Raw genomic sequence first — 14,008 nt, forward strand, 5'->3', positions numbered from 1 at the left:
AGACCATTTGCAGTGAACCAATCTAGAACTTCTTGGAATATAGTGGTCGCAGTGTTCTCTAGACTGCAGTTGGGTACCTTGTCGATCATAATGGTTGTGTCATCTGCAAATAGGATGAAGTGTTTATTGATTCGAGGAGTTGGTTGACAAATGAGAAAATGGCTTGCTCAGTTGAAACACCCCTTTGGGATCCAAACTGATTTTTATTTGGGATGTTATATTTATTAAGGTGAGCCATGATTCTATTGCACGTAAGTTTCTCAAGGATTTTTGAAAGACTTGTTAACAATGAAATTGGGTGGTTGTTAGAAACCTCTGCTTTATCACCCTTTTTGAAGAGTGGTTTAACAACTGCAAATTTTAGTCTATTAGGGACAGTACCTTGATTTATAGATTCATTAAATATGTGACACAGAACTTTAAGAATATATTTGTGGCAATGTTTCAGTATTTTGATAGATATTGTCCACACCAGTGGAATTTTTGTTTTTCATTTGGCATATCACCTTCTCTGTCTCATCTCTGGGGAGGGGCCAATACTGATGAAAGGTCCTGAGCCGCTAATTTAATAACAACAGCAGATGTAACTTTTGAATCTACTGCTGACGAACACAGGGTGGCAGTTGCTGTTTCTGCTGCTAGTTGGTCCCACACAGCAACTGTTTGGTTCATTTTCTCTCTTTCAACAATTGTGTTTACCATTTTACACACAAAGTTCTTTCCTTCATAATTCAGATGCATCCCGTGCATGGTATGCTGGCATCTGTCCAATTTGCCTATATCAGGATGCTGCGTTTTGCGAACAAAGAGCACATTTCTTTTATTTTCATTTTAGTTTTTCGTATTTCTTTGTTGACACACAAGTGATACATCAAGTCATATCTGTGTGGTAATTTTGAGACAATAGTATTACGTTGTTAATTTTGTTCTAGGAATTTCTTTATCTCCGTTAAGCAATTATCTGCTTCATTTTTTGCAACATCGTTTGAAACTGCAATTCACACCTCAAAGTCATTTTTTCATAGCAATTTGTCATGCAGATTGTCGCCAATAATATTTTTGTTGTTGCTCCAGGCTTAACAAAACTTGCTGCATAACATTTCCTGTGTTCTTTGAAAAGTTTTGTCACATTTTTGCCATGGCTGTTGGTTAAAAATAATACACTACTTTCATAAACGGGCTGTTTTACATTTTTGCTGATAGTGTTCTTCTCATTCGTTTCATTTTTATGTGCAATGGATGGCCTACACACTTTTTCACTGTCACTGTTTTCCCTAATTCTGGATTTTGACTTTGTTTCAACATTCTGTCGACACTCTTGGTTAAAAAGTCCAATTTTACTTTCCGGTATTAATCCTGTTCCTTCACGAACGGAAATAACATGAAATTTGTTTTCAACTTCCAATTGATCGGTGTCTTCACTCGCTGTGATTTTTTTAATAATCGGATTTTTGTTTTTATACGATATTTTCACCACTTGTTTGAGTTTTTAGGCGCAAAAGAACTACACTTTAGTTTGGCTAATGGTACACACATTTTCTTTCTAAGTTGCGACATCTCACTACTCAGTGAGCTGATGATTAACTGCAGACTAGAGATAAGCTCATTTAGCTTAACTATTTCATTCCTACAACTAGCACACACTTTACTTTTACCATCATTATTTTCGTTTTTCACTGGAACACTCTTCACTTGAACACACAACACTTCCGCCATCTTTGCTATGTTATCCATCAATATATCATCAAAAGAGAGAGAACATTCCTGTTGAAGTCTGTGCCACTCAAGCCAGAGCTACAGCACATGGCCTATGAAAAATTATGTTACAACTTTTAGGTCTTCTCCCTATGATTAACTGCTATCGTTGGTCATTTAGTCTGCCATCTTTACTCATATAACAACTTCAGTAACAAATGAATTTGGAGCTTTATAAGTTGATGAGGCAGTCACATCTGAAGGCACCTTCTCCATTGTCTATTTTTCATGAGTCATAGCAGCTCTGATGTAATTTCCTCATTTGTGAGAAACTTAGACTTTTTCTGGAAGGATGTGTAAAACATCATTGAAACATTGTGAATGCACTGTTATGACGACAACGAACGAGTCGTTGCCAAAGTTGACCGGTGGCCAATGCTGAATAGAAACACACAAATCACAGCAGGTTTGTCAGTAACGTCGATAAGGTGCTGGCTGCGTGGTCTGGAGATGCGACTAAAATAATTAGAAGTCGTTGGTAAAATATAATATATATTGTACTTAACTGGTTGTACAGGAGTATTCTTGGCTGCATACATATAATTATAAAGAGTAGTTATTGAGGCCACACTTAGGCCATACATTGTATTGTATTTTATGTTAACTGGGGACCTAGAAATGATGGAGAGGCTCTGTCCCCGCCACAGCCGTAGTGGTCCACAACCCCATGATGACTACCGCAGTCCACTTCACCCCTCCACCGCACCACACCGGGCCCCGGTGGAACACTCCCCCCCTCCCCACCCCCCACCCCCTGCCCCTCCCCCCCCATCCCCCTAGGGAACATCTCACACCCGACGAGTGTAACCCCTATATTTGCATCGTAGAGTAATGGTGATGTACGCGTACGTGCAGAACTTCTTTGCGCAGCAATCGCCGACATAGTGTAGCTGAGGTGGAATAAGAGGAACCAGCCCGCATTTGCCGAGGCAGATGGAAAACCGGCTAAAAACCATCCACAGACTGGCTGACTCACCTGACCTCGGCACAAGTCTGCCGGGCGGATCCGTGCCCGGGGACCAGGCACTCCTTCCCACTCCAGAAAACCGTGCATTAGACCTCTCGGCTAACCAGATGAGGTAGGCCATACATTACTAAGCGCCTTGTTAGAAGTTGCTTCCCATCAGCTGAAAGCTATGCTACTTTACTACTTGACGTCCCGAGCAAGAGTGGATGAGAGCTTGCTAGAAACTTAATAAAAGCCGTGGAGCAGCGCTGGTCGCGACTTGCGGGTCTAACGATCCTAATGCAAACCGCAGTCGATAACTGCAACCCCTAACAAGTGTGTTATCGAATGTTGATACCACATTCCTCCCCCGCAAGTCTGCGAATGGCCATTGAGTATAGCTTATGACCTCCAGGTGGAGGACCCCATGCCGACGTAGTCGAGGAGGTGGGGAGCCTGACTGCAGGCGAGGCATGCCCACCCGCACCCTGCCATTCGGACCGAGGGGAGAGACAGGAAACGCCTGGAAACCTACTCCAGGATGCACGTCAACATGAGGTGTCTGCGCTTCTACAACTATGGGAGGAACGGAAGGATCGTCCTCCATCGGATCGGGGCACCTGACCGGCAACAAAAACTGGAAACCAGGAAGTGAAGACTGTTCTATGGTGGTGGATGACGCAACCAGAATTTCACTGTGCCCTACGACAGTCGAAGGCGCCTGGTCCATATGGTCATCTGGTTCCGCAGCGATGCTGGTACTGCGGGCAACTCCGGCACGAGACATGGCATCCGCTCTGGCGTGTTGTTGCATGGCAAAGGCGAAGCTATGGGCGCTGGTACCCAGGGGCGAGGAGAGCAAGGAAGAGGTCCCTGCAGGGGCATCCCCGTCGGCACCGACACTGGAATCATAGGACAAGTGACAGAGACCCCCACAACTAAAGAGGCACATCTGATTCTGATGCCTACGCACTGCCAGATGGACCTGATATGACAAACATAGCGCAGCCAAGATGGCAAAAAATGTGCCCTTTCAACCATCGGAAATAACGAAAATAGGCAGTATCATCTGGCAAGAATTTGTTGGTCTGCCGTGGCAAAGACACGCGATGCAGAGGATGCAACAAATTCGTCAGAGTTCTGTGAGGACGACCGTGCAGCAACTCAGCTGGCGAAGCACCATCGTGGTGCTGCGATTGGTACAAAAATAAAAACAACAAAAGAGCGTACTCGCGAGAATGAGTCGCGCAATTCAGGCATTTGCGACTTAAACATCTGAACGAATCTTTCAGCGGCTCCGTTCGATTGAGGGGAGAACGGTGCTGGAGTTAAATGCTGAATACCATTAGCTTCACAAAAGGTTTCGAACTCTGCAGACACAAATTGAGGTCCATTGTCGGTGACAATGACTGTGGCAATCTTTCTATGCAAAATATAGACGACAAGGCTTTGATGGTAGCAGACAATGTCGTTGAGGACATGCAAACAACAAATGGAAAACCACTAAAAGAATCAACAAGAATTAACCATCATGCATCCCAAAAAGGACCAGCGAAATCTAAATGTAAGCGATGCCATGGAAAAGTTGCCTTAGGCTAAGAGAGAAATTTCTGCGGCGATGCGGATTGGTTTGCTGCACACATAGAACAAGAACAACAAATCTTGGTTATGTCAGCATCAATACCTAACCTTGTATAGTGATGGCGAGCTAACTGTTTTGTCCATACGTTACGCCAATGGCCTTGGTGAAGAAGTCATAGCACAGCTGACTGCAAAGAACGTTGAACAATAACACGAGACTGATCGTTCTCCGTGCGGAGCAAGATGACACCACGTTGGACAAGAAGTCATTGTCTGTGCGCAAAAAAAAGATGAACCAATGGATCTTCAATCTGACTTTTAGACAAAGGCCACTGCGTAGTGACATAACACAAAACAACACTTAACACTGGGTCACTAGCTGTTGCTGTGGGTATACGACGAAAGTCAACAGGAAAACTTTCTACACCCTTATCATTTTGCACATCGATGAACATACAAGCCTTTTCGGAAGAGTCGAACAGCGGGTCTGCAGCTATTGGCCATCAGGATAACGTGTCAGCGTTGCCGTGCTGGGCAGTAGGCCGATAAAAGATATCATAACGGTACTGCGACAGAAATAGTGGCCGATGAATAAATTTTTGAGCCATATGTAGAGGCATGGGCTTTGACGGGTGAAACATAGACGTCAAAGGCTTATGGTCAGTGGGAACTGTAAACTTGTTACCATATAAGAAATCGTGGAATTTCATAACTCTAAAAATCAAAGCGAGAGCTTCCTTCTTGATCTGCGAGTAGTTACGTTTTGCAGAGGAGAGTAGTTTTGATGCAAATGCGATTGGGCGAATGCGCAAACCAATTTTGTGAGCAAGTCAGCTGTGATCCTGAAATTGTAAGCATTAACCATGAGGACAAGAAGTTTTGTAGGATTGAAGGGCGTAAGACATGTACTAGACAACAGTGCAGATTTAAGCTGCTGAAAGGCACGTTCGCATTCAGGCAAACTGATGAACGGAACATTCTTTCGACATAGTGGATGTAATGGTGCTGCAAGAGATGATGTGTGAGGCAAAAACTTGGATAATAATTGAGCTTTCCAAGGATGGATTGTAATTCTTTAACTGTCTTGGATAGTGGTAGCTTAGATACTGCTCTTAAATGATCTGGACGTGGATGGATGCCTTGAGAGTTTATTACGTGTCCCAAATTGGATAGCTTTTCAGAAAAAAAATGGACACTTGTCCTTATTGATTTTAAGTCCATTCTCACATAACACTTCAAATAACTGCATCAAATTATGCAAATGATCATGCTGCATAGAACCAGAAACTATGATGTCATCTAGGTAATTACACACTGAAGGAATCGATGCACAAAGAGCCTGTAAGTACTGCTGAAATAGTGCCAGTGCAGAGGCACATCCAAATGGAAGCCTCTTAAATTTGTAGAGACCTAAATGCGTATTCATGACGAGAATCTTCTGGGATTTGTCATCCACAGGAATTTGAAGATATGCATCTTGTAAATCTAACTTAGAAAAATATTTGCCAGGACACAATTTGTCAAACAAGTCTTCTGAACGTGGCAAAGGAAACATTGCAACGAGAAGTTGAGGATTGACAGTTCCTTTAAAATCCACACACAGTTGCAGTTTGCCTGACTGTTTTGTTAAGATAACCAATGGTGAAGCCCATAGTGATGCTGTAGCTGGCTCAATCACTCCTTGTTCCTCAAGTTCATGCAATGTTTTAGCAACTTCGCATCGAAGCATGTGAGGCACTGTGTGAGTGCAGAAAAATGTAGGCTGTGCATTGTCCTTCAATTCAATATGTGCCTGAAAATTTTGCGTGCAACCTAAACCTGGCGACAAAATGTCAGCAAACTCTTGACATAGTTCGGAAACACTGTTTGTGGGAACACGTTCAGGGATGGCTAGCGAATACATCAAATAAATCGAGACCAAAAATATTTGCAGATGACGGTGAATGCAGTACATGAAAAGAAACCACTTACGTTTGTCCACAGTACGTCACTGGCAAACTGCACAGTCCTAAAACAGAGATACTTTGACCACTTTACGTAGCTAATGTAACATTTGCGTTACGCAATGCAGGTGAACAGAGAAATTTGTAAGTTTTACGATTCATGAGTAAAACAGACGTTCCAGTGTCCAACTGAAAAGGAATTGTATGATTCTGAATGTTCAAGTCTACAAAAAGTTTGTTCTGCCATCGGCAAAAAATGTCGTTCTGAGAAGCAATTTTCACTGGGAAATGTTGACAGGCAGATCGTGTGTGGCGGGACTTCTTACATCAGCATGCACTGGCATCATAAGCAAAATTTTTATACTCGGTAATGTCACAGGTACTGGATGCAAATTTACATTTATTTCCATTGCTTGTGGCTTGCTGTGATAGGAAGTCTTATTTAGGAAACCGTTCCGGCAGAAGCTACTTTGTCTGGAAATGTGATACGGAGCGTCAGATTGTTGTCTTTTGAGGCACACTGCCTAGACATGTCCCTTCTTGTTGCAAAAATGGCACACGGCCTTGCGCGATGGGCAGTTCTGGCGCGAGTGCTTTGCATTACATTGTGGGCACGAGTGCAAAGCAGGCGTCTTCTGCTGGTGCATAACAGGTGTGTGTTTCCTGGAAGTGAATTGGGCAGACTCACGCCTAGTCGGTACAGCTTCATGTATGAGTTATGCACGCACTGGCTTGCTAACCTGACAGACAGCGGGAGGCGATAATTTTTAGCATAGTCCAAAGTGTCCTGTCTGTCCAAAATGTCCAACACTTGTTCTAAAGTGGGGTTGGATAATTTAAGAATTTGCTTTCTAATTTGTGTGTCTGATACGATTTGCGCAATAGTGTCCCGTACCATTATGTCAGAATATGATATGCCGCAACATGAAAATTCACAGTCGCGAATCAGGCCTTGCAAAGTGGCTGCCCATACACAGTAATTCTGCTGAGGTGCAAGTTTTGTGCGGAAAAATTTGTATCGCTGAGCAACAACATTCACAGTTTGCTTGTAATAATCAGTTAATGCCTGAACAAGTTCTTCGAAACTGTGCTGACCTGGAGAACTTCTCAGTCAGAGTTTGAGAAGAATGCAGTACGATGCCATGCCGACACAAGATAAAAGCGCGTGCAGCCGTGTTTTGCCTTGGATGTCATATGCAGCAAGGTGGTGTGGAAGCTGCACGTGACACTCCTGTCAGGTTTTCATGCTGGCGTTGAATGCGCGGAACGGCAGGGCTGTGGCCCGCTGTACGGCCGGCCCCTGTGCAGCCGGTGTACTCGTGGCACAGCTTGTTGTTGTTCCTGGACGAGCTGTCCCAAGGCGTGCAGTAGTGCGTTGGACTGCTGATTCTGTAATCGTAACAGCTCTGCCAGTACATTTTGTTCCTCTGGGTTTGCAATCACTACAAAATCAAATAATGACAAATGGGAGTAGGAAAAAATGTCATGCACTCGTCAATCACACCATGTGGAGAGGGTGGGTGGCCCAGCCGGGTACAGAATCTATAAACACATATAAATAGCTCTGCTTTCACTGCTCCGCTTTCCAAAAAATCTGTACCTTTAACCTCGGCGCCAATTGTTATGACGACGACGAACGAGTTGTCTCCAATGTTGACTGGTGCCCAATGCTAAATAGAAACATATAAATAACAGCAGGTTTGTCAGTAACGTCGATAAGGTGCTGGCTGCACAGTCTGGATATGCAACGACTAAAAAAATTTGGAAGTCGCTGGTAAAAAAATAATATATATTGTACTTAACTGGTGTTACAGGATTCTTCTTGGCTGCATACATATAATTATAAACAGATAGCTGTTGAGGTCTCACTTAGGCCATACCTTATTAAGCGCCTTGTTAGATGTTGCTTCCTATCAGCTGAAGGCTATGCTACTTTACTACTTGACGTCCCGAGCAAGAGTGGACGAGAGCTCGCCAGAAACTTGATAAAAGTCGTGGTGCAGCACTGGTTGCAACTCGCGGGTCCAACAATACTAATACGGACTGCGGTCAATAACTGCAACCTCTAACAAATGTGGTCTTGAACATTTGTACCACATGCACAAAACAAAACCTTCTGAACTATGTAACTGCTAAGCATTTCCTTAAGAGTTGTTATGCATGAATGTCAAAGATGGTGGTCCTGTTATAAAGGCACCATTTCTGTTATTCACAATAATAGTCAATTGTGTCAAAGTGTTATTAGTTTTGCACAGTATGTGTAAACGACATTTATTGTGATGTTGATTAAATTCTATCACTATCAGTGATATAAAACAGTAAAAGAACATTTCATCTTACCTTTTTTGTAGTGTTAGTGTCTACGAGCAACTAAATTCCATTCAGGTACATCAAAGTTGGTCCAGGTTGATTACAAAATGACTGAATTTTTTTCTTGAAGTTCCATTTTTTTATTATGATTTTTGCAATTATTTCCATAATGCTCAAGAATATATGCACATATTTTGATAGTTAAAATAACCACTTAAACTATTTACTAGTGCATTACAACATTAATCTTAACACTGAACGTTAATGACTGATTACTTGAGAGACAAAGACTACACATATATCTTGATAGTTACAGTAACAGCATAAACTGTTTAAAAACAACACTTAACACTAAACTTTAATGAGTGACTACTTCAGAGAGAAAGACCAAACTGTGACACATGGAATAATCTAACAAAACACTCTCATGTGTCCAAGATGATTTTTCAAAGAAGTTACATTTATCAGTTCTGTGTAATTAATTTTATACATTTGAAGAATAGAAATTCATGTATTATTATAAAATATAGTGTGTATTGATATTAATAATTATTTTTATCTGCTTGTGTTTTAAGTTGATATTAAAAATACCTAGGTAACTAATCTTTTAGAATACACATAATTTTGTATAAAAAAGTTTATAGTATATTCACGAATTTATCAAGTAGGATAAAAGAACATAAGTGTGAATAAATACAATAAAAAGCATCAATAAATAAATAAAAAGCAGCATCCTGGAAAATCTGAGAATTACATGAATATCAGCAAAAAGTGGTATTGAGTGATTAATTAACAGTGGGACTGGCCTCGATAGTCAATTGGGAAGAGAAAATATTATGCTGGGGTTGACTGACACTGTATAAATGTTCACGTCATGCCACTTTGTTATGCAGGTAGTCATGTCAGGTCACTTCATTGCAACACAGAGCACACAAGTAGTCATGTTGGTTCAGAATATGCAGTACAAGGAAACACAGAGGATGACACTGGTTTAAAATATAGCTTGAGGGGCAGCCATCCAGTGTAAGAATTTACATGCTGTCAGCTACCTCTGTTCCTCACCATGTTTAAGATGAGCAATAGAAGGAAAAACCTCAGTTCACACTGTCCCGGTGCATACCGATAAGGACTGTCACAATCCCCTGCCCCCGCTCTCTCTCTCTCTCTCTCTCTCTCTCTCTCTCTCTCTCTCTCTCTCTCTCTCTCTCTCTCTCTCTCCATAAATTTATTATCACTATTTGTTGCTGAATAAGATGTAATATACTGTAGACTGCAAAAACATTTGTTTTGTCAAGGTAGAGCAGTTTTGAATTGAATAGCTTATTGGCTTCTCATCCTTTATTTACACTGCCTGACAAAGAAAGTGAAGCACCAAGAAGACATGGATTGATGTCAGTGTAACTTTGTACACATATGCACCATCGGCAGGTGTCTAATAAATGGTTAAAGTTGGAATTCTCTGTGGCAGGTGCAATGGCCACTGAGTAAATTAGTTTGAGTTAATTAGTGTTAGAGTTTAATGTTGTTACCAGGTCTGGTAGGGTGTGCAAAGGATGTGAACAGCATTAGATGTTGAGTGATCACTGTGAAGGATCCAGAAATGTGTCACTTGCATCTGAGAAGTGTTATCAGTTCATCGGAGTTTGGGGTGGTCCTAATTATGGGATCTCCATTTGGACAGATCGGTGAATCGTGCAACAATATCCATATTTGTAGGCCATTCGGATGTGTTGGTGGCCCAACTTTGGACGGCAATGGGAATGAGATCGCCAGCACAGTCGTCACAGAGATTCCGACCGCCACGAGGGAGCATTGCCGTATGCACTGAGCACATTGTAACTCCTTCACATCTGCTCCTGGCACCAGAGAACGAGTAGTGGATGCCCTGCAACATTCTGTGTTATCCCACTCCATATGTCAGTGACCAGTGGCAGCCAGACTAGGGAATTACTGTCCCATGCTTGGGCTGCTGGTATCACTGCAACACGAACAGCTGCGTTTGGAGTGGTGCCGTGACAGGGAGGTCTGGACTGCTGAAGTCACATCGAGCTACATCTCTCTTTGAACTACCCGTGTGATATGTGAATGTAGGCTTTTCCGGTGTATACTGCTGATTAAATCTTCTCGGGCTTCCGTCCGGGTAGCTGCATCGAAATTCCGCGACGTTCTGATGAGTGTCGTTCCCATCATCTGCACTTCGCCAGAAGATGATGAGAATGACACTCTTCAAAACATTGCGGATTTTCAACGCAGCTACCCAGATGAAAGCCTGAGAAGATTTCATCTACCTGTGTGATGTCTAGGTACATCCACAGCAAGTGAGATCCCCAGGTGTGCCCCTAAGAGGACACTTGTCGAGGCACTGGCTCGAACATTGATTCTGTCCCAGTGCCAGTGTCCGGGATATTGAGGAACACTTACAGCAGTTGTGGGCCAGTGTCCCACATAATAGGACACAACAGCTTTACGATACCCTTTCCACCAGAATCAGTGCAATGCATCCAGGGTGGAGGTCGAACAGTGTTGTATTGAAAAGTGGGCTGATACTCCCAAGTCCTTTGTAAACTTGACTTGAATTTGGAATCACTGAAATAACATCACCTACCCTCTCAGTCTGTGAAGTTTAATTTTTGATTTCTTTGTCCTTCTGTGTGCTTCACTTTTTTTGCCAATTTTATTTTGCACAAATATATAGAACACTTGTAGCGAATGAAATACATTTAGCATCCAAATTTACTGATGGTGGTGGTTTTTTAAAATAATACAACAGTTGTGATGTCTTGACAGGCCATTGACAGACGTTATGCTGGCATGTAATTCATTTTTGTTTGCTCTTATCTGTCTATTAGGTTGTTTTGATTTCTCCACCTCATATTTTTCTTTAATGTGTGGCAGTCCATTTTAAAACTGGAATTTAATAATTTAGGCTTCTTACGATTGTTTCCTGAATGCTTCTGTACGACTTTAAAGACTTCTAAAATTGTGTTACTGACATTCAAAAGTTCAAAGTATGTCAGGCTATTACATTAAAATATTGCTGTCCTCTTAGGTGTTAATTAATTCCTATACAATTTTCAGACAAAAGATTTCCCGCAAGTTTATAATTATTTTTATTCTTTGCGTATACATGATACCAATTAGTTCTGCAGATGAAGAGAATGTGTGATGAGATGAAAGAAATTATTCAGATGGTAAAGGAAGGCAAATATTTGACATGATGGACTATAATTGGAGAGTAGGAAAAGAAAGAAAAGGAAAATAGTAGGATAACATGAAGTGGGTAAAGGGGGGGGGGGGGGGGGGGGGATGAAGGAAACTAAATAAATACTAAATGGGGAAGAGAGTGTCATGGATATGATAAGTGAGTTGGGATGGCAAAATGGCAGTCATTAGAACAAAGGTGTATTTCATTGCAGTGGTATGTTTTTATGACGTTATAATAACCAACATTCTCTTCCTAACTGAAAAATATTTAGTTGATTCCCAACTGCATAGAGAGAAATGACGACTGTGATAAAATAAGATAAATTTGCTAATTTCTCCCGCACGGTGTTCAAGAGCAGAACAGTTGAAAAGTGGTCTGAGTGGTTCTGTGAGCTCTCTCTGAAACAGAAAAGTGTGAACTGTAGAGTAGTCACATAGATGTAGCTGTACATACTTCTTTAATGCACCTCAAACACTGCTCCGTATGAACTGAATTTGGAATGTGCGCATAATACCACCTTTCTACTAACCATCTTGCAGAGTGTCTCAGTCACCAGTTAAACACATTGTTCAGATCTGTGATGCCATATCACATACAATAAGACTGACATTCTCTCTGTTCTGCAACTAGATGGTTACACTGTGTCCAGAAAAGATCTGTATGCAATAGTGACTGAAATAATATATGGACAGATGTGTTGAGTAAAATCATCAAAGCATGTTGAATAAAATCATTGAAGCATCAGACATTGCAGTCTTTAAGCTAGCAGATCAACAAACTTAGAGTGCCTATTTCAAAAGAACACAGTTTCCAGCAACGACTTGTTTTCTGTGAAGCTGATTACTGAAAACAGAGTTTTGTCCAACACTGTGCCATTCGAAAACCTCTCGGAGCATCATACAGTGGTCCATACACAGTACTGGCATGCCATGACAGGAAATTTCGATGTTGACATCAGTGTTTCTTCTGTCACCATATGTATTGACAGACTTAAGCCAGCACTTACCCCAACTGAGACTTGCACCAATTCATAGACAACAGAAAACACAGAAACACTACCTATGTGCGATTGCATGAGGACAGTGTATGTACACAGCCTTCAGCTCCCACAGCATGTGCTTCTGAGTAAACTTAAGCTGCCAAGTTATCACTCCTTCTGGATGTTGCACATGCTTAAACAGCAGACATTATTGACATGGTTGCATGATTGGGAGGGTTAATAATGTGGACAGTAAACTGTCCATTATTTTCTATGTGCAGTGTAGATTCCTTGATTATTAATGTTGTCTCAAGACTTTGCATATAATGGCATATTCTTTGAATTTCATTGCTACGTGGTATAATTAAGCATTGTACATTGTTGTAAATAAACAAAGATTTCACATGACATGTGTAATGCAGAAAAAAATGATTTTTCCCCCTCAGGTTCTCCTACATACGTCAGAATGTGCCAGTGTTGCATCACAGTTTGTTACTTCTTTGGGCTTACAGTGGGATGCTTCTGATTTTGAGTCCCTGGCTGCTGTGATTGGTTCGTTTAGGTTCCCAACATTCCTTGCTGTTATGGAAACAAAGTACAGTGGTGCTGGAAAAACAGATCAAGCAGGAGTGGAAGAAGCAGTGCATGAAATGTACCAAACATTCCTCTATGATGTTCTGAAAAAGGTTGTATACTGTTTTATTAATAATTAGTGTAGTGAAATATAACATATAATAAAGCTTACATCTTTAATGAATTTTCTATTAGGCAAGTAATGAAACCAATGTAGGCTGTGTGTTCAGAATAATGAAAATAAAATGAAACTTCATGGACTATGTACAGGTTTCAGCAAGGAAAAAAATTAAAATGAAAATTTGTTTGCTCTTGTATCTTAACAAATCTTATGTGCAGTACAATATAGAGATCACACTTCTGATGATGCCTTAGCTGCCACCTCCCATGTATGCTCTGGAGTGGCTGCTTGTCATTCTGGAGCATTCAGACTCCTGGCAGTGGCCGCTGTGCCAGACATCCCTTGCTGTAGCTGGGTGATGCACTCGTGAAGAACACCTGATCAGAGTGGGTGGTGGCAGGGTCTACGTTTTGTGTGTGAAACACATTAAGCTCCAAAACAATTGGCTGTTCTTTGCAGCCATCTCTTTTCTAGGGAATGGTTCTTTAAATGGTGCTTCTTATGTCCCTGCGGCCTTCCCTTTCCTTCCCTTCCCTTCCCTTCCCTGACTACTGCCCCCTCCTCGTGTCCCCCCCCCCCCCCTCGTCTACCCCCC

At 41.7% G+C, this 14,008-nt stretch overlaps 1 protein-coding gene across 1 annotated transcript in view; it reads left to right on the forward strand.

Moving 5' to 3' along the window:
- Window positions 1-14,008, forward strand: part of LOC126456919 (differentially expressed in FDCP 6 homolog) — a 124,718-nt gene that overhangs the window by 23,751 nt on the left and 86,959 nt on the right. Inside the window, exon 4 of the mRNA XM_050092857.1 lies at window positions 13,166-13,405. Within this exon, the coding sequence (XP_049948814.1) occupies window positions 13,166-13,405 (240 nt within the window). The remainder of the gene's footprint in view (window positions 1-13,165; window positions 13,406-14,008) is intronic.

This window comes from Schistocerca serialis, chromosome 1 (assembly GCF_023864345.2).
Source record: "Schistocerca serialis cubense isolate TAMUIC-IGC-003099 chromosome 1, iqSchSeri2.2, whole genome shotgun sequence".
Classification (NCBI taxonomy): Eukaryota; Metazoa; Arthropoda; class Insecta; order Orthoptera; family Acrididae; genus Schistocerca; species Schistocerca serialis.